At 35.1% G+C, this 26,930-nt stretch overlaps 1 protein-coding gene across 1 annotated transcript; it reads left to right on the forward strand.

Moving 5' to 3' along the window:
- Window positions 1–62: 62 nt before the first annotated feature.
- Window positions 63–26,830, forward strand: LOC121414452 (synapse-associated protein 1-like). Its single transcript, XM_041607632.1, has 9 exons — window positions 63–560; window positions 2,651–2,724; window positions 3,760–3,900; window positions 5,627–5,766; window positions 6,452–6,543; window positions 6,899–6,973; window positions 8,055–8,249; window positions 9,099–9,160; window positions 25,807–26,830. The coding sequence occupies exons 1-9, from the start codon at window positions 167–169 to the stop codon at window positions 25,894–25,896; spliced, it is 1,263 nt and encodes a 420-aa protein (XP_041463566.1). The 5' UTR covers window positions 63–166; the 3' UTR covers window positions 25,897–26,830.
- The last annotated feature ends 100 nt before the right edge of the window (window positions 26,831–26,930 follow it).

Here is a 26,930-nt window from a genome sequence, read left to right on the forward strand (position 1 = left end):
ATCATAAACTATAAGAATATGATAAATTTTATTTTTAAAATATTATTTGTTTTAGACCGGAAGTGAATCGTAAGAAATGAAAACAACAAGATTCACGACACTTGTCTCTATTTCGTAGCGAATTTCACGGCCCTTCTCATCATTTTGAGTGTTAAATTAGAAAAATATGGATATGTTGAGTAGCTGGTGGGGCGGAAAGCCTGATAACAAAATATCGGAAAACAAAGTCAGTAAACAAGATGATGGAGGAGGTGAAACTGGACCCAAAGTCAAAGACCGCGACCGAAACGAGGACGATACTCCAGCTTTGGAAGAAACGGCTCCTCGTATTGCAACGCCAGCAGATACGGGGGACCAAGGGCAAGGTTCCGCTATCGAGCCAGAGGAGCACCCGAGTGGCGATGACAACAACGACAAAGAATCGGTCGACACGAAAGCGAATGACGGAACAAAAACTGAAGACAAAGGAACACCTGCACTTGGTGGCTTGACCAAAATGACAAAAGAAGAAGCAGCTGAGGCTGCAGAGGCAGCATTGAATTCTGCATATAGTTTTGGCAGTGAGTTTGATAAAATTAAAACTTTGATTTGAATGGTGACATCCAAAAATATTTTGCTATTCCAAAACAAAACAGTGAATAGCCCTAATATCATTAAAAATAGTATTGCATATTCTCAGATTAAACATGAATTTCTTTGAAATTCTGCAAAAATTTCCAGTTGACATGGTTAAATGTTGCATGACCATGTTTAACTTTAAAGGTCAAGTCCATCCCAGAAAAATGTTGATTTGAATACGGTAAATGGAGAAAAATGGAACTAGCATAGTGCTGAAAATTTGATCAAAATCGAATGTAGAATAAGAAAGTTATGACATTTTAAAATTTTGCTTATTTTTCAAAAAACATTTAATTATATGCACAACTTAGCGACATGAAAAGGAGAGAGTTGACGATGACCTTATTTCTTTTGTTTTTTATTGTCTGAATTATACAATTTTTACAGATTTGACAAGGGCCAACTTGATTGACCCATATACATGTAGTATTAAATTATTGTTAATTCCACATGTTCAGGGAGGAATTAATCTTTCTTTCACTTGACAATGAGGTGAAATTTAGAAGATTCAGTATTTTATATAATAAAATACAAAAGAAATAGTGGATCATGGATGATGTCATCAGTCTACTCATTTGCATACCGACAAGGATGTGCAAATTAAGCGAAACTTAAAAATATCATAACTCTTATTTTCCATCCAATTTTGATGAAATTTTCAGTGCTATGCCTGTGGATTCTGTGAGGTGGACTTGTCCTTTAACTAAGAATGCCAAAACTCATGAATTAAGAGAAATAAATTCTACAGTGTAGATCTTGAGAAATATCAGTAAACTTAGACAAGAATGAAACGCATTAATAGTCATTTTCAGATTGGAAAAAGTGGTGCCCCATGTCTGCACACCCATTCACAGTTAGACCGAAAGCTTCAGTCATGTCTGTCTCTGTTGGTTGTTCCACCAGACTACGTTTGTCTTGTTCCACTGGAGGAATTTCAAAAAGTCAAAAGATGTTTAAAAAATTCTAAACAGATTTCTGCTGTCCATTCACTTGACTCACAATTAAAGATTTCTTCATGAGAACATGGAAATAGGCTGCATTTTAAATGCCTGGATTTCATCATTTTTTTTTACTATTTCCATTTTTGAATTTTCATTTTCGAGGGCTCTTTTGAGCATTATCGGGATGAAATTGCAGTGAGACCCAATGTAATTTTTTGCATGACTTTGACAGTGATTGGTCATTGAAGCTTTTGGTCAAATGGAATTAGGGAACTTAACATAAATTGGCAATATTAAGTGCATAAATACTTGCAGCTTTTGACCACATTTTTTTATTTTTTGTTTTTGTTCTGGCAAAGATCATTTAGGGTCAATGAACTTCGACCATGTTGAGGGAATCAACATCAAAATCCTAACCGAAGGTTAAGTTTTTGAAATGCCATCATAATTAGAATGTATATGGGCCTAGTTCATGAAAATTAGACCAAGTATTAGTGAACATCCTTTGTGAGTTTCAGGTCACATGACCAAAGTCAAAGGTCATTTAGGGTCAATGAACTTAGCTTTGAGGGGGATATTTGTTGAATTGCCATCTTAACTTTGAACATTTATAGATCTAGTTAATGAAACTTGGATATATATAAGAGCAATCAAGTATAAGCAAACATCCTGTTCAAGTTTTAGGTCACATGACCAAGGTCAAAGGTCAATTAGGGTCATGTTGTAGGTATTTGCTGAATTGCCATCATTCATGAAAGTTTATAGATCTACAATGTAGTTAATGAAACTTAAACATTAGAGTAATCTAATATCGTTGAACATCCTGCTCAAGATTCAGGTCACATGACCAATGTCAAAGGTCATCCAGGGTCAATCAATTTAGTATTTTATTATCATATGAATTGTGGGTTTTTTTAAAACAACTATTAATAGTTGTTTTTCAAAGTCAGTACTGTTGCTCTATTGAATGGCGTATTGCAGGCGAGACTGCCAGAGGCACTCCACTTGTTATGCTTATCAGCTTACATTCTTTTGCCTTTATAAGTCAGTGTAAAGTGTTTATTTTTGTCACTTTCCTTGTTTTTATACAGGCTTTTTATTCAAGAAGGTTTCTGATACTGCATCTAAGACAGCTAACATGATCCAGAAGACAGTTGAAGAACAGGTACCTACGCTAACTAAAACTTTAAGATTAATGAAATAGGCCTATAATAATGTGGAAGTAAACATTTTATTTTTTTGAGCCTTTGTAAATCAGGGTCCAGCTCTCTTGCTTCTTGTTGGTTATTATTATTATTATTATTATTTATTTGACCAATATAAAAAAGTACATACACATGAAAATTTACAGTACATTAACATGCAAAGTAATGCGGCATGTGGGTCAGGGGGCACAAAAGCGAAATACATCACTGTTGCCCAAAGGCATGAGCCCCCACACATGCCGCTCCCAAGACATAAGTAAGATATATAAATACTCTTACACAAAATATTGGTCCCTGAATTATGATTTTGATTTCATTTTCAAAGTTTTCTAGAGTCTGCTAAATATGCATATTTTCATTATTTTGTTGACTGAGAAAAATAAATAATGAGAAGGGAATAACATGAAGTTTGAATACTTGAAAGAATGATTAGCTGCAAACATACCCTTGTCAGGTTTTTCTTATATACAGTGTAGTATTTGGTTTCCCCTTTCTTGGCAGCGTCAATGTACTCTCTTAATGCTTTTGTTAGGAATCAATAGCGAACTTGAAGATAGTATGCTGCCACTCTCTTGATTCTTCACATCTAGGGGTGATATCCTTGCCCGGATAATACTCTTGAGAAAACTTTTACTGGAAAGTACCTCAGGTGATGGTTCGTGTAGGCTCCACTACACTTCACTACTGCTACACCTGACCGAACGTGAGCAGTAGTGAAGTGTAGTAGAGCCTACACGAACCATCACCTGAGATAACTGGAAAGGAATTTGCATGTGTATTTGGAAAGAAATTCCCCATCTAAATTTCCATTTTATACCATCATTCGTTTTTTTTGCAATGTTTCAGAAAGTTGGCTCCAAGTGTAAAAAATAAACAATATTTGATCATATTCAAAAGGAAATAGAAACCCAAAAGAGGTCCATGATAGTTAACGAAAATGAATGGATTTTGATCACATTTTGATTTTAGTCTTGAATTGTGTCATGTTTCAATAGACGATAGTAGGAGAGTTTACAAGGGAACAGCAGAAGTTTGTAAAGGAGAAGCATTCCAAGAGATCAGAGGCAGCTGTACCTCCATGGGTTGGGTACAATGAAGAAGAACAGATGAAAGAACAGATTCTTGCTTTATCACAGGTATGTAGGAACCTAAGTTAAAGTCAGCGCAAGTAACGGGACCGGGATCTGCAAGCGCAATGCGTTATCTCGATTTTGGTTCCAGGGCTTTGTTTCACAAAAGTGGTATTGTATCTTTGCAATTCAATGGTAACTTCCCTGAAATTCTTGATTCTGATTGGCTGATGAGCATCATTATCATGGTTACCATTGGATTGCAAAGTTACTGTGATAGTAACTTCTGTGCAATGGGGCCCAGATGGGGGATGAACTACGAGGACTAGATTGTAAAGATTTGTTGTTCTAACTTACTAAAAAAGAGGATTCCAGGCCATTATTTCAAAAGTATGGTATACAAATATACCAGGCTTTGAGTAGGTATCTAGCAGGAATTATTTGTCCGAGATTGGACTGGAGGTACTCCTGAGGTGCGAAGACCTCAAGGAAAAGTTAGAACACCAGATCTTCATCTTTTTCTAATCTGTAATTATCTGTTCATCTTTTTTTTATAAGAACCAAAATAAAGATAGTGCACTGCACTGACTAACTTACTTTTCCTGAAGCTACACACGCAGCGGATCTGTGCCTGTGCTGAGAGACTGCGCGATAAGTGACGTCAATGATGCACCATTCCATCATTGACGTACAGAATATTAGTTTTTCTTCAGTGGGCGTTTGATTTTCAACATTATCCCCAAAATAATGAGATCATGTTTGGTTGCATGATGCTATTAAAACCAATCAGCATACATGTACAACTTTTTTTGTACGTGATTTAATTTGTATAGGATATAAAGAGAATTATTCACCCTTGGTTGTACTGACAATATTGCAAATAGTAATTGCCAGTCCAACCACAGACAAAAATTCTTGCTAACTTCCTCAAAGCCTGGGGTGGTATTCTGGAACACTGTCATAACTTTTGTCATAAATTTTGTAATTTCTCTCCGAGATGTGACACCGCTATGATTGTCACAAATCGGTATTCTAAACATTGTCTTTTCCCTGTCATATCTCTATAAGTTCCCGCCCATCTTTTCTGAAGCAAACCAATCAAAATCATGGTTAGTTCCCAGTGGAAGCCAATCTAGCCAATAGGAAGGCCCCGTGACATGTAGGGCGTATCCCCAATACAGTTGTTGGCTTCGCGCAACTACGCGAATATGGATGCGCTTAATTACAAAGAGAGACGGAGCTGTGAAGGATTTTAAAAGTGAAGTAGAATAAGAAGGAAAACCGAGAAAAAAAGAAGTAATTAATATGTAGGGCCTAACTAATTGTAGCATGAAAATATAATATTGAAAATTGTCATCGATGATGAGTGAAACTAATACCACAATCTAATCTAAATAATATCATTATATGCTTGTTATTCAGTCGGCAGGGTATCAAGATATTTGGTACTAAAAGATATGACAAAACATATGACTGCTACCCCCCGTCATAAATTTTGTCATATCTTTCGCTTGTATAAAAGGGTTACGCGTATTTAAAGCGGAGTATTTTGGTTGCGCGTTAAAGAGAAGAAACGAAATTTATGACAATTTTTGTGACAAAAGTTATGACATCCACCAGAATACCAATTTTGTCATATCTCTGAGAAAAGATAAAATATGGAGAAAAGACAATGTTCAGAATACCGCCCCTGGTATACATATTATTTTGATCGTAAATTGTTCATTCCACATTTTTTTCTTTTGTTTCTTTCTTGCTCTTCTCATATTGTTTCATTGTCTGTATTTTCTAGGACAAGAGGAATTTCATGAGGAATCCTCCGGCTGGCGTCCAGTTCCATTTTGACTACAATACCATCCATCCTATCGCCATGGCAACCCTACAAGAGGATCCTAATCTCCAAAAGATGAGATTTGCTCTGGTTCCAAAGAAGTAAGTTTGTCATATCTGTTCAACTATAGGTAAAGACAGTAGGTATTTATTAGTGATTATCATCACTAATAGCTCGAAGCCGAAGAGACGCTCTGGGAATTGATGGGCCTATCCTTTGGTACATTGGTATTATAAGAGGTGTGGCTAGATTAACTTTGTTTTTTGTTTTTTTCTTTGGGGGGAGCTTTCATGTATTCATACATATAGTATGAAAAGTGGAATAAAATATAGAAAGTGTAACAAGTGAATTGAAATAAAGATTACATGTAAGTGTGATTTTTTTTATTGAAAACTTGATGAAGTAGGTATTTAAAAGAATGGAAAAATGTTAACAAAGTAAAAACAAATATATAATTTGACAAAGTAAGAATAGTGACATAAGGTATTACCAAAAGTATGTAATTGTACTAAGCTTGATAGATTTACTAAAAAAATTCTTAGAGACTTTTAAGTTCATGTAATGGTTGGGTATGTCAACATGTCTGCATAAATGGTAATGTGGCATACTCAAATTGTGAGGAAACACCAGATATTAAAGACAGAGTATTTGGGGGGTATCAAATTATTGTTTCATGACACTTTGTCTATTCTTGGTCAAAAAATGCTGTTATCAAATCAAAATATGTCATAATGGTCATTTATCTTCTTTAAAAGCCAATGGTCCTTTGACTGAATTTATTTGCAGGATAACAGAAGAGAACTTCTGGAGGAATTACTTCTACCGTGTTTCCCTTATCAAGCAGTCTTCACAGCTAACATCATTAGCATCAAAATCAGGTGAGTTAGAGAAACTCATAATTTGGTCCTTGCTCTTATTATAAAATGCATTAATGGGAAGTCCATAGCAGTCTCATCAAGGAATATCAGTTCGGTCAAAGTCTTTGTTCACAAAGGATCTTCTCTAACATCATCACAAAATAGTGAGAATATGTTTGGTCACATGATGCTATTTAAACCAATCAGCATACAGGATTTAATTTATATAGGATATAATATTGTTTATCTTGGACTAACCTTGAATGGCATGTTCTTATTCTATTAGCTATGTATGTGATGTAATGTTTCATCTACATACATACTGGACTGTGAGATTTGGTGATAAATTTAATTAATTCAATATTTCTTTTTAAAGGTGATGAAAGGAGAAGAAGTAACGGGACCGGTTCTGCTTCACATTCATCAGATGAAGGTTCATCGCTAAAAGGTGGTAAGTCATAACTTTTCTTTTGTACATCACACGCAGAAAGGAATAAGTATGTGTTTTAGCTTTGGAAAATCTAGTATGATTGTGTGTATAAGAAGAGGAAATTCTTGCTTTGGTAAATTTGAATTTTATGTGTTTATGATTTTTTTATGAGGAATAAACATTGAAGATGTAACTTCTCAAGGTTTCCATGGTGAGGAAGAAAAAGAGTGCAGTGTGTTTCATGGAACACCGTGTATTCTTTCGTGGGCATACATGTATGTTGGTCCTTTTCAGGACCACTTAAAGGAATTGTCCAGGCTGGAGATATTTATATCTAATTAAAGAGAGTAAAATTCACAGAGCAAAATGCTGAAAATTTGATCAAAATCGGATAAGAAATAACAAAGTTATTGAATTTTAAAGATTTGCATTATTCTGATGAAACAGTTCTAGGCATGTCGTCATGGATATTCATTAGGTGGGCTGGTGATGTCACATCCCCACTTGTTCTTTTGTATTTTGTTATATCAAATGAGGTTTTTTCAAAATTCTACCAAGAACTAAAACAATTGAATTGACAACTGATTAAGTGCATTAGTTATTTATTGCCGCAGCTTATTTCATCATAATGGAGACACATCATTTTACACATGTATGGAAAAAATGAAACAATTATGATTTCATGTGAAAGCATAAGAAAAAAGAAAGTGGGGATGTGACATCGTCAGACCACCTAATGAATATTCATGATGATGTGCAAATAACTGTTTTCACAAGATATTGATAAACTTTAAAATTAAAAAAACCTTGTTATTTGTTATCCGATTTTGATGAAATTTTCAGCATTTTGCTCTGTGAATTTTACTCTATTTATTCTGATATAAATATTTTCAGCCCGGACCGTCCTTTTAATCGCTACGTTTTGACAAGCGTATGAGAATGGAGACTGGAGTTCCAACTGGCAAAAGAAATCGTTCAGGCAGTTTTCATTTCTAAGGAAGCACACATAACAAGCTGAAGTAAACCTATGGAAACAGTGCTGTATAACTTCATCTGATAATATCATAATTATCATCATATTGTGTTTTTTTTTCTCTTTAAGACAAGACTCCTCCTATTGATGTGAAGGGCACCCCCAGTGCTCCTGCCAAACCCACCAAGTCCGAAGAAGATCAGCTGGATATGGAAACGCCTGACAGTCCACCAGGGTCAGAGTTCATCAGCGATGCTTTCAACTCTGAATTGGATGAAGATGATCTGATGAAGGGCATGGAACAGCTAGGAATGGACAAAAAGGGTCTGTATTTTGTACCCTTTCCTCTTACCCCCCCAAAAAAAAAAATATAAGGCGAGAGAAAAAAAAGGAAGTTTGACTTGGCTTGAGTCATCTTAATTATCTCACTGTTTATTTTGAAAAACGTTTATCTGCTTTTTGTCAACGGATGGTTTACCTTTAACTTCTTAAGGTTTCCATGGCAAAGGAGAAAAGTATAGTAGGTTCCACAGTACACCATGTATCTTTCTTGTGCAATTGTTGGTCTCAAAATGGACCACCCAGACTCTAGTTTGAGTGGTCTTTTTCAGGACTAACAATTGCCAACTAAAGATACATTTAATATACTAATAATAACCTAGTCCGATATAGGGCTTTTCATGAAATCCATATCAAAGTGCTTTACAATTTAGAACATATGAAATAAACAAACAAAAGTGAATTAGAAATTATTATAATAATAATAATGTACATTTATATAGCGCTTATTACAATAGTTTCTAAGTGCTTAACATATCTTAACATAATACATGTATAAGGAGTATTAAGAGCATAATAAATGATATCGCATTACGTTGCATAATATTACATTAAATTACATTATATTAAATTACATTGCAAGACATTATAATAAATAAAGAAAACAGATGGGGTGACAAATATATATAAATTTATATAACAAAAAATGAAAAATATTGAGGACACCGTATATGGGGCTGTGTTGAATATATGCATGGTGTATCGTGAAACCTACACAACACTTTACATATAAGAATTTGAACTCTTTTCAACCAGTATCAATAATTTTACTAGTTACAATGTACATTGATTTGTCATGTAATATTCTTTCTTTTTAATTCATTTCAATCTCAGGTGAAGAGGGAGGAGAAGAGGACGTCCCGGAATGGGAAAAAGAGCTCCAGCAAGAGCTTCAGGTAAATTGATGTTAAAATTATGAACACTGAGGGATATCGCTAAAACTTTACTGCCCTTCTTTCACAAAATGAAGAAAGTAACATTAAAAATTTCCTATAAAAAAGACTAAAATGTATCTGTCATTTATGTAGACACCAATACATGAGCATGATTGTTGACTAATCATATTTTATTAGAAAAAGTATGAACTTTGTCTTTAATAGAAGAAGAAATAAATTTGTGTAATGTAAACACATAAAAAACTCATTTTGGGGTGAAATGTTACATCCATTTGTCAAAGAGGGCAGTATTGCACAAGATGATCTAAGCGGTGTTGTTGGACTACTGATTAGAAAGATATATGTAGGCTGGAAACCAGGCGCAGATTTCAGGACCCTGTAAAATGAATGTTGACCTTTTTTTCTCTTTCTTTTTTTTTGGTGAGGGGCCTTGTCAAATATTTGGGACAAAACGTGCCCCCTCAGAAAAATCTTGGAGTCACGCCTGGAAACAGTAGAAATTGTTGCACAAGGTCAGTGGTGTTGTTCAAAGCAATCACAGTAACAGACATAGATAATAACATAGGTGACATAAGCCTTTTGGTAGAGCCTCAGTTTGTTTCCAGTGGCTGAAACAAAGCTAGCTGGGAATAAAGAGAGAACATGAGAGACTGTGTGATCAAGAAACTTCAGTGATCAGGCCTTTTGTTTCCTGTTTAAGATGCATGACATGAATTATTCATGAGTATGCAAAACAGCCAGCTTTGAACAACCCACACTGATGATGCTAATATGCATAGTGTGAGTAGCTATGTGGATGGGTGTAGGTGTACATATTCTTGCTCTATGTGCCAGTGATGTCAAGTCCGGTGTCCATGTTGCAAGCACAATTTGGATTGTGTTTCTTGGCTCCAAAACCTATTCTAAGTCTACACAAATCATAATATTGACAGCTCAACACCTAGTGAGTGACTTTTCAGCACCATCTTTAATTCTTAATTTTTTGTTTGGTGTTATACTCATGTAAAAATTAACCTAACACCAATGCCATAAGGTCAACACTGAAATTAAAATCACCCTATTTATTTCTCAGTGAGTGCAGAGGTCTGCAATGGACACAGTATTGCTTAACAATTTGGACAACCCCCTATATAAAAATTGATAGATTGGTGTCAAATGTCAAATTCTATACTGTGCCAGTTCCTTTGTGCGAGCTGTATGTGCTTGCATCGGGCACACATAAATCCATATTACACTACTATTGCACTGGTAGTGTTGGTTTGAAGGGTTCAACTAGCTGGTGCTTGTAATCTTCCCCGCACCATATTTTCACAAAAGACAAAATGGATTTGGAGGGGTACTCTACAGTGGCGACAAAAATAAAGAGAAGAACTAGTTCATTCCAGTTGAAGTCTATTTTATTTATCAGATCTCTTCAAAAAGATTGATATATCAGTGTTCTGACGATTGTCAAAAATTAATCTTCGTAAATACAAGAAATGTCTTTCTCTGAATGCTTGGCGAGCCACAAATCCGGAGACCAACTAGAAGGTGCACATCCTTCCTAAGCGAAGAACAAAAATAATCTGACCAGGCTCTGTGAGGAGCACTCACTCGCCTTCTATATGCCTGGGCCCCGTCTTACAAAGAGTTATGATTGATCCAATCAATCACAACTATGGACGGCCAGCAATGTCAACATCTATTATGCATGTTTGTTCAAAAGGTTTTCCAAGTATGATGTATATTCATGCATTCATTTTTTTTTTTTATTCACTGTGTTTCTCTTTGTCTACAAAGGACATTGTGCACATTTCCTGTAGAAAAAAAACTATGACACTGATGGATTTCCATAGCGTTACGATTGATCGGATCAATCGTAGCTCTTTGTAAGATGGGGCCCTGTTCATTCTCACACAGCGAGAAGTCCCTAAAACACTTTCCAATCACAAGGGCCATTACAGCCATAACCAATTTAAGCGCGACGTTAGTTGGTCCGATCCTAAGATCGCCTAACCTAAAATTACCTATCACATAGACAGTTACATTTTAATCAATCTGAGAGCAACTCTACTAGTGTGTGTCCAATCAGAGCTCCTATTGTATAAAACAAGAGGAGCTGCACATCCTACAAAGACAACACCCCATTTAGCCTTAACCAATGAGTGAAATTTAGATCCAAGGAAAAGAGGCGGAGATTAGGACCTCAAATAATGTCGGAAGCCCTCGGGGATACTTAATTACAAATGCATACTTTGGAAACATTCAGGTGTACATTTTCATAAGCACAAAAGGTGTTTACACCACGTTCTAAAAATTTTAGAGGAAACCCAGTAGCATTTAAAACGAGAAAGGGATTTGGTATCCAGGGACATTTTAGAGGAAATCCAGTAGCATTTAACACTGGATTTGCTATCCAGTGACAGCTATGCTATTGTTTTGTATACAAAGATTTAACATAAACTGGCATAGCGCCCTCTTAAGATCACTATACCTCAGCGTGGCAAAATGCATACCACTAAAGAATTGATATTTGCCAGTAATTACTGCGCTTTGTTTTCTTCTACCAGTAGATACACGAATTTATGAATGGTGATCAGAAATTTAACTTTGGGAAACTGAATTTACATGCTCACAATTTGCTGTGAAAGGGCTGTTGCATGATAGCATGCTCTAGTGTGGTTCAATCAGCTATTTGTGAAGTATGTCGGGTAAACTAGCCAGGTGTCAGTATGGCATTTCACATGAATTCGCTGATACTTATATCCAAGATTTTCCGAGGGGGGGCCATATTTTTCAGAGGAAAATTTGACAAGCAAAAAAAATGTTCTTAAACAAGAATAAATGATAAAAGGTCTCCACTTTCACAAGGGGCCGGGGCACACTTCTGTTTTAACGGCATTTTTACATTACAAATTCTAATTTTGCTTCTCAAAAGGGGGGGCACGGGCTGGCTGTGCCCCCCCCCCCCCCTCGATACGCCAGTGCTTATATGGGAAGAAGAACTATAACGTACAAAAGAAATCCAATTCAGCGTATGTGGCTTGGGTATTTCAGTTGGCCTCTCTCAGTTGCTCAGCATCTTATATATCAGTAAACATCACATCGGATGCAAAATCTTGACTAATGGCTAGAGTCACAGGTATTTTCACTCTCATTGCAGTACACGTACAACTTGTCCCCCAAAGTGATTGAAAAGCGACCACTTTCAAATCTCCCACAAAAATTTGACATTTTCTATTTCAATATTTCACTGGCCCATGATTTGACACACCTAAAAAATTGTCAAAAATACTTAGCTACAATTATCTGATCCCTTTGTTATTTAATTACCTACTTGTTAAAATGGAAAGTAACCTCTCAATAAGTAATTAATTACACTAATGCCCATTTAACACCTGCACGCATGCGCTAACATCAATTTTGATCACACTTCGTTCAAATGATCGTGTTGTTGAGAATGATGGGGTAAAAAGGTAAACTTTTTGGTCAACTTGCCCACATTTTTTATTTGTTTCTTCATCAATTGTGTTTACACTTATATTCCATGAGTAATACCACATGTATTCATGAGGATGATAAGGTCAAAGGTCATCTAGGGGTCAAAAGATCATAGTGCATATTTTATCTATCACAAAATCAGGCGAGACTCGTGGTTCATGATTCACTTTGTTTTGTAATCATTTTTTTTTTTTTGCTCATTTGATTTCAGAAATATTGCAAAGCACCTTATTCAAAGCACATCCAGCAAAAGTTTTACCTCATTACACCACTGAAATATTTTCAGTTGATGTAAACGGTAGAAATGATATTCCTGTACACTATGAAAACGCTGACTCTGTTTGTAGTATGATCTAGAAATATTAATATCATGTGAATGTGTACACCTGTTCCAAATTTATTCATGGTTAACTAACCAAAGTTCATCTACATAAGGAATATATCCAGGTAGTCCAGGATAGGCCCCATAGAAAATTGACCTAACCTTGTTTTTTTATATATACAATATTTTTTGATGGTTTCTTGTCAATTCGAGGGTGCTGATTACGAATCTGGATGATGCCACTCGTGTAACCTTGAGCATTTTCTGCAAATTGGCAAAATCCAATATGGCCGCCAAAATATGCAAATTACCCATGAAAATCATAAAATTGTCCGCACAATGGCTGTGAAATGCATGAAATTGTGTGGCAGGAGTGAAAAACAATTTAAAAAAATATTTTTTGACAAAATATCTTTTTTTTGCTGATATTTAAAATGGCCGCCATAGTCCATTGTATAAACTATCATGTACAATATGAATAGGGAAAACTAATTTTCACAAAAATGAGCACTAAACTGCAAAAATCGCGATGTATGAACGAAGTAATATATGTAAATCATCATTACTAATGAGATATATTATTTATTATGTCAAATATGGGAACATTGCTGTATTTTGATATCAAAAATAGCCGCCACTGGCCCAAAGAGTATTATGTACAATGGCCCCACAATATATGGCCGGGGCCAAAAAATGACAAGATTGAGCATTAAAATGCATATTATTAAGATAAACGAGTGGAATACTGACTAAAACATCATTGTAAATATGCCATTCATGTGATAAATGTATTTTGAAATTCAAAATGGCCGCCAAAGCCCCTATTCATCATGTACAATGCGAATGGAGAAACTAATTTTCACACGAGTAAGAAACGTAAAATGCATATAATTGTGATCTATGAGTAAAATATTGTCTGACAACATGTTTTATAGCAAGACATATCATTTCTTTTGTCATGCAGGAGATAAATACTGTATTATGAAATTCAAAATAGGCCCTAACAGTGTTATCTACAATGTGAATTGGGACATATAATATTGTAAGAATTTGGATATGCTTGACTATGACATCCATATAATCCTGTTGTATGAGTAAAACGTTATTTGAAAACATTTTTTTTAATCATCACATTTCTTCTTCCATATAGGTGATAAATAATGTATTTTGACATTCAAAATAACCTCTACAAGCCCGATAACTAAATTATGTAACATGCAAACAGGGAAACTAATTTTCACAAGAGTGAGAATCATAAAATGCATATAACTGTGATGTACGAGTAGAGATATTGTCTTAAACATAATTTCTAACTAAAACCATCACATATTGGTCGTGGACATGGTGGAGGTAATAAATGCTGTACTTTGAAATCCAAAATGGCTGCCATACATGTAGGTCCTAAAATTATTGTGTACATTGTAACATGGGACATATAATTTTGACAGAATTTGGTTTTGCTTGACTCTAAATATTGCATATAATTGTGAATTGTGATGTAAGTGTGAATTATTGTCTAAAACCATAGTTTCTAACGAGATATTATCATAATGTTGTGTAATTAAAGTGATAAATGCTACATTTTTAAATTAAAAATGGCCACCATAGGCACTTATCGTATAATATACAATTTGGGTGGAGACAAATAATGTTCACAAAAAGGGCATATGGCAGTCATTTTGAATGTTGAAATACAGTATTTATCACCTACATTACATAAAATATAACATATTTTGTTATAAATCATGTTTTCAAACAACATTCCACTCATACATCACCATTTGACCAAGCAAAGCCAAATTCTGTTGAAATGATTTGTTCCCATTCATATTGTGCATAATACCGTAAGGGACTGTAGCGGCCATTTGACTTTAAAATAACCGTATTTCTCACCTAACTGGCAGAATAAATGATATATCTTAATAGAAATTATGCTTTCAGACAATATTTTACTCATACATGTAGATCACTAATTCGTGCATTTATGGTGCTCACTCCTGTGAATATTGGTTTCCCACTTTGCATTGTACATAATACAGTTCATGTCGATGGCGGCCATTTTGAAAGTCGAAATACAGTATTTAACACAAACTTGAAACCTGAATGATATATTTCGTTAGAAAATACGTTTTTAGACAGTATCCAATTAATTTATCACATATATATGCATTTTAGCGCTCAGTCTTGTGATTTCTTTTCTCCCATTTCTCATTGTGCATAATATTTTTAGGGTATTTGGCAGCCATTTTGAATATCAAAATACAACATTCACCACATACATGGCATATTAATAATATATTTCGTTAATAATTATGTTTATAGTCAGTATTCCACCTGTTTAATCTTCATAATAAGCATTTTAGTGATTACTCTTGTGATTTTTTTGCCCCCATTGCCATTGTACGCAATACTGTTTGGGCCAGTGGCGGCTATTTTAGATATCAAAATACAGCAATGTTCTCATATATGACATTATAAATGATATATCTCGTTAATAATGATGACTTGCATATATTACTTCGTTCATACATCGCGATTTTTTGCAGTTTAGTGCTCATTTTTGTGAAAATTAGTTTTCCCTATTCATATTGTACATGATAGTGTAAACAATGGCCTATGGCGGCCATTTTGAATATCAGGAAATAAATATTTTGTCAAAAATTATTTTTTAAGATTGTATTTCACTCCTGCCACACAATTTCATGCATTTCACAGCCAATGTGCGGACAATTTTATGATTTTCATGGGTAATTTGCATATTTTGGCGGCCATATTGGATTTTGCCAATTTGCGGAAAATGCTCAAGGTTACACGAGTGGCATCATCCAGATTCGTAATCAGCACCCTCGAATTGACAAGAAACCATCAAAAAATATTGTATATATAAAAAAACAAGGTTATGCCTCTTCTATCCTGGACTAAGGCCCTAATACATGTATACAAAGAACATGATCCAACAAGGATTTTTTGCAGGGAAACATATGCAAGTAGCAGTCTTTCCAGTGAAAATTTGCATGTATATGGTACCTGTCAGCTTGTTGATCATAGTTTACATAAAAATTGAACATTTATTTATTCTTTTATTTTTTTAGCATTCTAAGTCAGAGGTTGGATTTCATATTGTAGAGTCACTGTACTTTGACATAAAGAAAGCCAAGGACACTATAGTGCCTGGTGGTATAATGCTCAAATTACACTCACAGCAAAAATATATTATTTTTCAAGCGAATTACAGATTGAATTTACATAGCTTTGATATTGAAATAAAGAATCATGTAAAGGGAATATTTTTTATTTGAGACAGAAGAAGTTCATCATCCACTGCTTTCTTTATATGTTAAGATTTTCTTCTTCTAACAGCTATATAAATAGATACAAGAACAGACCGTCCAAAGACTGAATCATATCTTTGAAATACGAATCATGTCTTGAATTACAACATCAATTAGAAGTAACAAAATACCTTTAAAGCCTATCTATAGTTTTGTTTATTTTATTTATTTATTTATTGATATATTCATATTCAACAATCATCAAAGTACATTTCGTAATAAATCATGTTTACAATAAAAAAAATGCATAACATATGCAGGATTGAAACGTAGCAATGAAATGAAAACAAGTGGAGGGGCCTACTAAAAAGCAGAGCTTGTAAAATGTAGACCCCCTATCAAAACTTTATTCTATACAGGGGTAATATGATACAAATAGAGTAAGATGATCAGCAAAATTCTATAAAATTGTATCTATAGATATAAACACTGTTACACAAATGTATATACATGTACACTAAATACAAAATTAAATATTGACTTTAAGATAATCAATACTACCGTGGATAAGACTTATCTATGGTAACAAAATACCTTTGTATTATGGGACCCAGGTGCCCGATTGGAAAAAAACATCTGCCATTTTTGTCTTGTTTATATAAATCCCTTTTAAGATAAGACTTATCCACGGTAGTATTGATTATTTTGAAGTCAATTAAAATTGACTTTTTAAGTATGAAGTTCACAAATATTTGATTGAATCAATAAGAATTCACCAAATCATGTTTATTTCAAAATATCTTTTAACCCTATAAAACATGACACAACATACATGTAAAATGCTATGATTATACATAACATAAATAATAATACAACAATGTATGATTTAAATATGCATCATAATCAAAATGAACTACAGCAAAATTATATTTCTCCATCCACTATCAAATGACACAACTATTATTTTTTAACATGAATGTAATGACAACATATCTTTAGTTTTGGTACCCCCCCCCCCCCCCCCCCGTGCATTTTATGATGTGAAGGATATGGTAAATGAAAATGTATTTCATTTGATAAATTTAATGATAAACATCAAAGTGTACTTACATGTAGATCAGGGATCCGTAACACAAAACTTAGCAAGGATCGTAGAACATTTTTCTACGATTGATTCCATTGACTGCAATGTACAATCAATCGTGAAAATCAAGCTTATGATCAATCGTTAACCTTTGTATTATGGGACCCAGGTGCCCGATTAAAAAAAAAACATCTGCCACTTTTGTCTTGTTTATATAAATCCCTTTTCAAACATGGAATGGGTTGACAATTCAAGATATAATCTGGTTGCTGTCTTTAGCTGTCTTAATACCCAATAACTAGATTGTTTTTACAGTAACTATTCAAAGGATTATTTTTCAATAAGAATTAAAAAAAAGAAATTACCGACAGAGGGTAATAAACAAATATACCAGGCTTCGAGTAAGTATACATGTAGGGGGAATTACTCATTCGAGGTTGGACTGGCATTACTATTTTTCCCGAGGGGCGAAATTTTTGTCAACTACAACCGAGAATGAATTATCCCTCTATAATTTCGAAATAAAGGCCTGGTATATTTGTTTTATATCTTACTTTAATAAGTTAGAACAATATAGATCTTGATAATCTAGTCCCTGTACTCATAGTTCATCTTTTTTCAGTTCAGTTCATTTTATTTGTCTTCCAACTTTGAGTTTGAATACATGACAAACATACAAGTGTGTACATGTATGAAATAAGCAGAGTCCATGATAAAACATAGTTATACATAAAAACTGAGTATGCAAAACATTGTTTTTTTAAATACATTATACAGCTTAAGACAGAAAAGAAATAATTTTAAGGAAGATGAGGAGACCTAAGTGAAGCATTGCTTGTAAATTAAGGTTCCTCATTACGAATTAAAAGAACATTAGATAAACAACACAGAAAAGGCAATATAATATAATATAATATGATAACTAAAGAAAGATGCGGGGAGAGAAGGGACACATTATTTTATGTACAAAAGGGACAAAACAAGGGGGACATGAGGACAGGGACCAGCCAGGCCCGGGAAAGGGGGGATGAAACGTATTGATAAATTAGCATTAACTAATAAATAACACACACAAAAATAGGCTTTACGAATCACTTCCATAGTTACTCAGTAAATAAGATTTTAATTTTCGTTTAAACACTGTAGAACTGACAGCATGTGTTATGTCAGGGTTAAGTGCATTCCAAAACCTGGGTCCAGTGCAAACTAGAGTGCCCAAAGTGAACTTTGTTCTTGCACGAGATATATGGAGAGTGGAAGATTGTCTAGTATTGTAATTGTGTACTTGACTATTTTTCTTAAATATCAGTGCCAGGGCTGAAGGGAGACTTCCTGAATCAAAATCATACATAAGAGATCCTAGCTGCATAAAGTAAATATCTTCCACTTTCAATAAGTGATTCTCATGAAATAAAACATTTGTATGGGCACGATAACTGACATTACATATACTTCTAATAGCTCTCTTCTGAACAATGAATAATTTTTGCAATTGCGTTTTAAGTGAGTTGCCCCAGGCAAGCACACCGTAGTTTAAGTAAGGAACAATTGATGAGGAATATAATATAAATAAAATTTCTTTAGGGAAAACTGACCTCAACTTGTATATAACACCAGTATTTTTTTACAACAGTTTGCAGAGATGATTTACATGAAGTTTCCAGTTCAATTTCTCATCAATTATTAACCCAAGAAATTTAGTCGAGGTTACTCTTTCAAGACAGACATCATTAATCTGAACCAAGATAATCCACTGCGCTTACTGACCTACTTTTCCTAAAGCCACGCGCTTAGTGCGCAGAACGCTATGTGCTTGTGGCGTCATGATCTGTGACGTCAGTGATAGAATAGTGCACTATTCCATCATTGAAATCACGAAATAGCAATTTTTTTCAGTGGCCATTTCATTTTCAACATCACAAAATAATGGGAATATGTTTGGTCACATGATGCTATTCAAACCAATCAACATACATGATTTGATTTTTGTAGGATATAATAGATACTAAATGTGGATTCTAGTGGCTGAAAAAATATCTAAAGACCACTACTTTTTTGTAATACATTAGATGATACATTACTAGTATTGACCCTTTGCTAAAGCTTTAGACAGGCTTTAACTTCTTACTTAAAAGGTGAATAAGGATGAGACCCATGAGAAAGAAATTAACATCCATTCTCTTGCAGAGAAAGAACAAAAGGGGGGCAATATTGCCATATGAAATGCATAAAATGTTAGTCATTTGTCATTCGTACATAATTTGACCTTATTCAAGAATTATTCTTCTTGTTTCATTTCATGCATGAGATTGGTAATGTAAAAATATCTCAGAATAAAATTTTATGCCCCCGCAGACGAAGTCCGAAGGGGCATTGCCCCTGTTCGTCCGTCCCCACATTTGGTTTCCGCTCAATAACTCGAAAATATTTACTGGATTTTAAAAAAAATTTGTGTGTAGGTAGATGACATCAAAGTACAGGCTTAGGTCGAATTCAGAGTCCGCACTGACTCCGCAGGTCAAAGGTCACAGCTCATTGAATATTCAAGTTGGTTACCGCGCAATAACTAAAAAATATTTAATGGATTTTAAAAATTCTGGGTGTGTAGGTACAGGCTAAGTTCTAATTCGGAGTCCGCATTTCAAAGGTCACAGCTCATTAAATTTGCGAGTTGGTTTCCATGCAATAACTTGAAAAATATTTAATGGATATTAAATATTTTAGTGTGTAGGTAGATGACACCAATACCCGGGGGGGCCACTTACATTGACGAGTGGATACCATGCGCGACCAAAAAAACACGTAAAAAGGATGTCCTTTTCACGATAGGGCACGTTACGTACGTAACGTGAAAAGGGTGTCAAAAACACAAAAATAATGAAAAAAGGGTATCTATTTCGCTAGTAAAATTACGTGTTTAGGGTCGAATTAGCGTGGATGATAAAACAAAATTAAAATGTTTTATAAGGATGTCCTTTTTGCCCCAACACTACGTGTTTAGAGTCCGATTTGCGCGAGGTGTAGAAGGTGGGGTCGTACTAAACCAAATAAGGTAAAGCCGACAACCTGTACTTGTTTAGGGGTTCATTTCAGGGAATACTTGCCAAGAGTATCGTTTTGTTTCCAATACTTGTTAAGGGTAGGGTTTCACACGCCAATACTTGTTAAGGGGTGCATTTTCAGAATATGGAAATTACGTGTTTAGGGTGCTTTTCGAGACCCCATGGTCGCGCATGGTATCCACTCGTGAATGGAAGTGGCCCCCCCGGGCACCAATATACAGGCCAAGTTCAAATTCGGAGTCTGCAAGTCAAAGGTTACAGCTCATTAAAGGTCAAGTCCACCTCAGAAAAATGTTAATTTGAATCAATAGAGAAAAATCAGACAAGCAAAATGAGGAAAATTTCATCAAAATCGGATGTAAAATAAGAAAGTAATGACATTTCAAAGTTTCGCATATTTTTCACAAAATAGTTAAATAGGAACGAGTCAGTTACATCCAAATGAGAGAGTTGATGATGTCACTCACTATTTCTTTTGCTTTTTATTGTTTGAATTATGCAATATTTCAATTTTTACGAATTTGACAATTGGGACCTCCTTGCCTGAACCATAAAATGTTGAAATAATGGAATTCCATGTGTTCAGGGAGGAATGAAACTTCATTTCACATGCCAATGACAAGAAAATCAAAATATTTCATATAATAAAATACAAAAGAAATAGTGAGTGAGTGATGTCATCAGTTCCTTCATTTGCATACCAACTGCGATGTGCATATACCGGTAACTGTTTTGTGAAATGAAGCAAAACTTTAAAATATCATAACTTTCTTATTTTACATTCGATTTTGATGAAATTTTCAGCATTATGCTTGTTGGATTTTTCTCTTTTTATTCAAATAAAGTTTTTGTTGGGGTGGACTTGTCCTTTAAATATGTGAGTTGGTTTCCGCACAATAACTCAAAAAATATTTAATGGATTTTAAAAAAATTGGTGTGTAGGTAGATGACACCAAAGTACAGGCTAATTTCGAATTCGGAGTCTACAGGTCAAAGGTTAAAGCTCATTGAATAATAAATATGCGAGTTGGTTTCCGCCCAATAACTCGAAAAATATTGAATGGATTTTTAAAATTGTTTGTGTGTGGGTAGATGACACCAAAATATAGGCTAAGTTTGAATTCGGAGTCTGCAGGTCAAAAGTAACAGCTCATTATATATGCGTATTGGATTCTGCACAATCATTATTGAAGGAATTTCTGATCGCGTCACGTGGTGGCATCTGTGTCCTTTGGAAGCGTCAAAGTTCTAGTTTTGTCTTGCATGCATAGCAGAAACAAGACATAGGCACCCCTTTTCTGATGGCGGCAGTGCCGTCAACATCAAATCTTAACCAAGGCTAATTTTTTTTTAAATAACTTTAAAAGTGTAATGATGAATTTCATGAAACTTGGACATTAGGGTAATCCAAGTGTCGCCAGTTCTGGGGAGCATTTCATGAAAGGACATGTCAGACATTTTCTCTGATAAGTCCCATTTTATCCAACAGTTGCCATAGTTACAGTGCTTCTCAGTCAATCCGAATCAAGGAAAGATGTCAGATCTGACAACTTGTCGGACAAATATGTTGATGAAACGCCATAAGGTTAGGGTTAATGTTGGGTGAATGAAATTTGACCATATTGTGGTGTCAACATCACAAACTCTCAAGGACTTATCATTAATGACTGTGTTGTATTTCAGGACACAAATAAATCTACACAAACTGGCTCTCCATTGGGCAGGAGTCCAGTGGCTTATATCTATTCCCCTTTACAATGTTGCTCGAGGCCAAAGCTGAGCTAGAGGTGAATTAGCAAAGCATGAATGTAAAGAATGATAATGATCAGCATAATTATGTGCATTGAGGATGTGGATTGAAGGGAAGAAGTAAAGTTTCACTTCAGTTGCTTTTATTTATGGTTTGTTTTATTACTGTTCAAGCATTGAATTTAAAGGCTGTGGACTTGGATGGCCTATTTATTATTATTAGCCTTGATGTCCCTCTCATTTTTATTTTTATATTTTTGTCCATTAAAAAAATCCTATTAGTTCTGTTTAACATAAGCAGTTACTACAGTATAGAAAAGAGGTATAGACTTTAAAATATTGATATGTAAGGCCTGGAATACATAAAACTGATATTCAGGAATATTATTGGCTGAATTCTTCCTCCTGCAAGGCACACTGCTGCAAAACAAAAGGGCCCTGTGTGATTTGATACTACCTTGAGAATAGCTATGAATAATGTTAATGGTTACAGCTCGTTATTCCGAAAGTTTGTCATTCTGAAGGTTTGAATACTCTGAAAGTTTAGTAATCCAAAGGTCTATTAGTCTGAAGGATTGTTTAATCCAAACAATTTTTTATTCTGAAAATGAAATGTCCAGTATTCCAAAGATTTGTAAATCTGAAAACTAAGCGATTTCTTGATATTCCGATGGTTCAATAGTCCAAAAATGAAGTGTGGTTCATTATTTTTGTACAAATAGTTTGTTTTTGTGATTAATCAACCTTTGAAATTACAAATCTTTTTTTCTCCTTGGATTAATGAATTTTCAGAATAAGAAATCTTCCAAATAATGCCACAAATGTTCAGATTAATGAACCCTAGGCTTTAATAATCATCCTGGTATTAAATGGAATTTGTCTCTTTTGGAATAACTATCCTTTGGAACAAAAACAAACATTGTCTGTATGTAGAGTGCATGGAATCAACCGTTCTTGAAGAACTTGTTATGTTATGATTATGAAGTGGTGGAATAAGTGGAATCTTGAAATGCACTTGTCTTTTTGGCATGTTTCTCATGTTGCTTCAGTGAAAGGAGAACCCTTCATCCAAAAAGAAAAGAGGTAAACTTTCATCTTCATCATCATGAAGAAGAGAAGAAGAAAAGGGGAAATAAAATCAAAACCAAGGATCATCAATCAACATTTGTCGTTCGACAAGTTGTCGCATCTGACCGGTTTTGTTGATTTTGATTGGCTGAGACGCAATGTTACAATGGTAACTGCCAGATAACACAGATTTTGTCGGATAAAATGTCCTGCAAGTTCTTTCATGAAACTCACCCCCTACCCCCCCCACGACTGTTGACTTTTGACTCATTTTTGGTAAAAAAAATTATATTGGAGTTTCATCCCTCTCTCTCTCATTCTCTCTCTCCCTCTACCCCTCTCTCTCGATACTCCACCATGCAGACACTTAATTCAATTTCTTAAACAGAAGCTTTTCAAAAGCTTGTTTCAATTTCATTGAGTATTTGGACTGTGGCCAGTTTGGATGAAACGACAGGAAAACAATTTTATCCGGCGTTTCCTCTTCTGAAACGGGGAGAGTGGATCTAGTTTCCTTCAAAAGAATTCCACTTATTCCATCAATACTTAGCTCAGAGGTGTCCCCTGTTACAACACTGAGTACATGGAGAAATACATGTAGCTCCATGCACATACCACCACAGATATTTAATATATATAGCAGCAGCTCCTTATTCTTTCCTTGATGCTTAAATACAAAAGTTGTGACCCCTAACTACTGTATAATAAGGCAGTTTATCATCGAACTACCACTGTGGCTGTGCCCTCAAAACATTTAACTCAAATTTAAAATGGTTTATATTCACCACATTGGCTGGATCCATTTGGCCTTCTATCAAGTTAGGCTCATCGCTGTTTGATCTACACTACCCTTGGTCAAAGTTTGTATAAGCAGGCCTTATGTATACTCTGTCAAGGTGCTGTATGCACAGTACCTTGCAGGGTAGATGTTTTGATTGGCTGGATAAGTCACGTGACATCCACGTGCGGACATGTGTGACACCAAACAAAATTAGGAATTTGCACTGAAATCATGCTTATGTTGTAAAGACTGATCTGGAATTTGCCCTTAAAACATGCTTATTTTTTAAATAATGGATTATAAGTGGCTGGCTCTTAATTTGAACAAAGCAATAAACCATCTCCAAGTGATAAAGAAAGGCTTCCTGTTATCCACCAAGAATTGGAGTTTGCTGATAACCAATGGAATCAGTAAAGTGATAACAGATTGATTCGATTTTTGTCTCACCTGCGAAGCAGAGTGAGACTATAGGCGCCGCTTTTACGACGGCGGCGTCAACATCAAATCTTAACCTGAGGTTAAGTTTTTGAAATGATGTCATAACTTAGAAAGTATATGGACCTAGTTAATAAAACTTGGCTATAAGGTTAATCAAGTATTACCGAACATCCTATTAGAGTTTCATGTCACATGACCAAGGTCAAAGGTCATTTAGGGTCAATGAACTTAGACCATGTTGGAGGAATCAACATCGAAATCTTAACCTGAGGTTAAGTTTTTGAAATGTCATCATAACTTAGAAAATATATGGACCTAGTTCATGAAACTTGGACATAAGGTTAATCAATTATCACTGAACATCCTGCATGAGTTTCACGTCACATGACCAAGGTCAAAGGTCATTTAGGGTCAATGAACTTTGGCCGAATTGGGGATATCTGTTGAATTCCCATCATAACTTTGAAAGTTTATGGATCTGATTCATGAAACTTGGACATAAGGTTAATCAAGTATCACTGAACATCCTGTGCGCATTTCAGGTCACATGACCAAGGTCAAAGGTCAATTAACTTTGGCCGAATTGGGTGTATAGGTTGAATTACCATCATAACTTTGAAAGTTTATGGATCTGATTCATGAAACTTGTACATAAGAGTAATCAAGTATCACTGAACTTCCTGTTCGAGTTTCAGGTCACATGATCAAGGTCAAAGGTCATGTAAGGTCAATGAACTTTGGCCATGTTGGGGTTTTTTGTTGAATAACCATCATATCTCTGTAAGTTTATTGGTCTAGTTCATAAAAAGTGGACATAAGAGTAACCATGTATCACTGAACATCTTGTGCGAGTTAGAGTAGTATTCAAAGTCAGCACTGCTGCTATATTGAACCGCGTGATGCAGGTGAGACGGCCAGAGGCATTCCACTTGTTCAAAAGGTTGCGTGTGCTGCACCCAGATAATTTGTACATGTATAATGGGACTGCACCAATATTGCCATCTGAAGAGTTTCAGGCATGAATTCTTATCGTTTGAGTGTGATACCTCGGTCACATTTGCTCTATGGTTGCTCTATGGTTGCTGTACGGCGAGTCGAAAACAGCCGTTTAAACATTTTTTCTACCAGTTTACTAGGTGGTTTGAATAAAAATGAATAAAACGGCTGTTTTTGATTTGCCGTACGGCCGTCGTAGAGCAAATGTGTCTGAGGTACGAGGACATTGGATTGCAATTTCTTTTTAAATGATGTTCTTAAATATGAGAAGAATTTGATGATTCACAGTGATTATTTATATCCTTACCGTAACTTAAAGTCTGTAGATCTTTGAGTGTCCCTTTTGTGATCTTTTATGACCTTTGAACTATCTCCCATTTGTCTCCTGTCGCAGGATTATGAGGTCGTTGGGGAGGAGCAGAACGAGGAGTGGGAGAGAGAGATCAATCAGATGCTGGAGGATGAAGTGGACAAACAATCGTAATAATGGCTGGACACGAACATGGACACGCCCAGTGACACGCCAAGGAGGACCAAATAGTGTCTTGACTGAACTCGAGAATCTCTTAAAACCCACAGGTTGTATTTATGGGCATTGTTGTACAAGTAGGAACTCTTAGGGAAGAAGAGATCTAGTAGTCAAGGGATTAAAGGCTAAATCGTCTACCAGTTTGATCCTGTATTTAGCATCTTGGTACCAGAGGATTCACTGTTCCATGAGTTTACTAGGTAAATTAGTGGTCAGCAGAAACCACCAGATATCCTGTTCACTGGTGGTGATGGTCCTGATTTTGATGATCATGTTGATTATCTTCATATATGATGATTATGATTATTATGATGACATAGTGATGATGATGATGATGCTAATCTTGATGATGGTGGTGATGATGATGATGATTGATTGTGATGAGATACACGTGCAAAATGTCTCGGGTTTTACTTGGTCGTCTGCATCCTAGGCTCTTTCTCATCCCTTCAAAGATTCTTTCTCATTCCTCGATCAAACCCCATAAAACACAGATTCTGGCGACAGTCATGGTTTCCTGTTTTCTCCTGCATTATTAATCTTGAACATTTATAATCTTGATGACAAGGATGATGATGATGATGATGACGATGGATGATGATGATGATGATGAAGATGATGATGATGATGACGATGATGATGATGATGATAAATATTATGATGTACATGAATTATCTTGGTTGATATACATAATTTCCAATATTTTGATGATGATGATGTGCTACATGTATGTACTCTTGTAACCACAAAGAAACACATAGGGCAAGGATAACAGTACACTGGAATTGGTATCTTAACAAAATATGTTTGTCTTGCAAGTTAATGTTGTGTCACAGATTCGCGGACCAACTAGTACCATGTTCCATTTCATACCCACTACCATGTTATATTATATTATATTTCAAAATCATTACATAATATTGGATGGGATACATAATTTCAATTTAATTGATAGTGGCTACTTATATAGTGCACAGGTCCACCTTTCG

This window comes from Lytechinus variegatus, chromosome 4 (genome assembly GCF_018143015.1).
Source record: "Lytechinus variegatus isolate NC3 chromosome 4, Lvar_3.0, whole genome shotgun sequence".
Taxonomy (NCBI): domain Eukaryota; kingdom Metazoa; phylum Echinodermata; class Echinoidea; order Temnopleuroida; family Toxopneustidae; genus Lytechinus; species Lytechinus variegatus.

Bases quoted from the DNA above. Each gene is read 5' to 3' on its own strand.
- LOC121414452 (XM_041607632.1), top strand. From the start codon at position 167: ATGGATATGTTGAGTAGCTGGTGGGGCGGAAAGCCTGATAACAAAATA. The intron at 2,725-3,759 runs GTACCTACGCTA...ATGTTTCAATAG, and splicing joins AGAAGACAGTTGAAGAACAG to ACGATAGTAGGAGAGTTTAC. The intron at 9,161-25,806 runs GTAAATTGATGT...CTCCTGTCGCAG, and splicing joins AGCTCCAGCAAGAGCTTCAG to GATTATGAGGTCGTTGGGGA.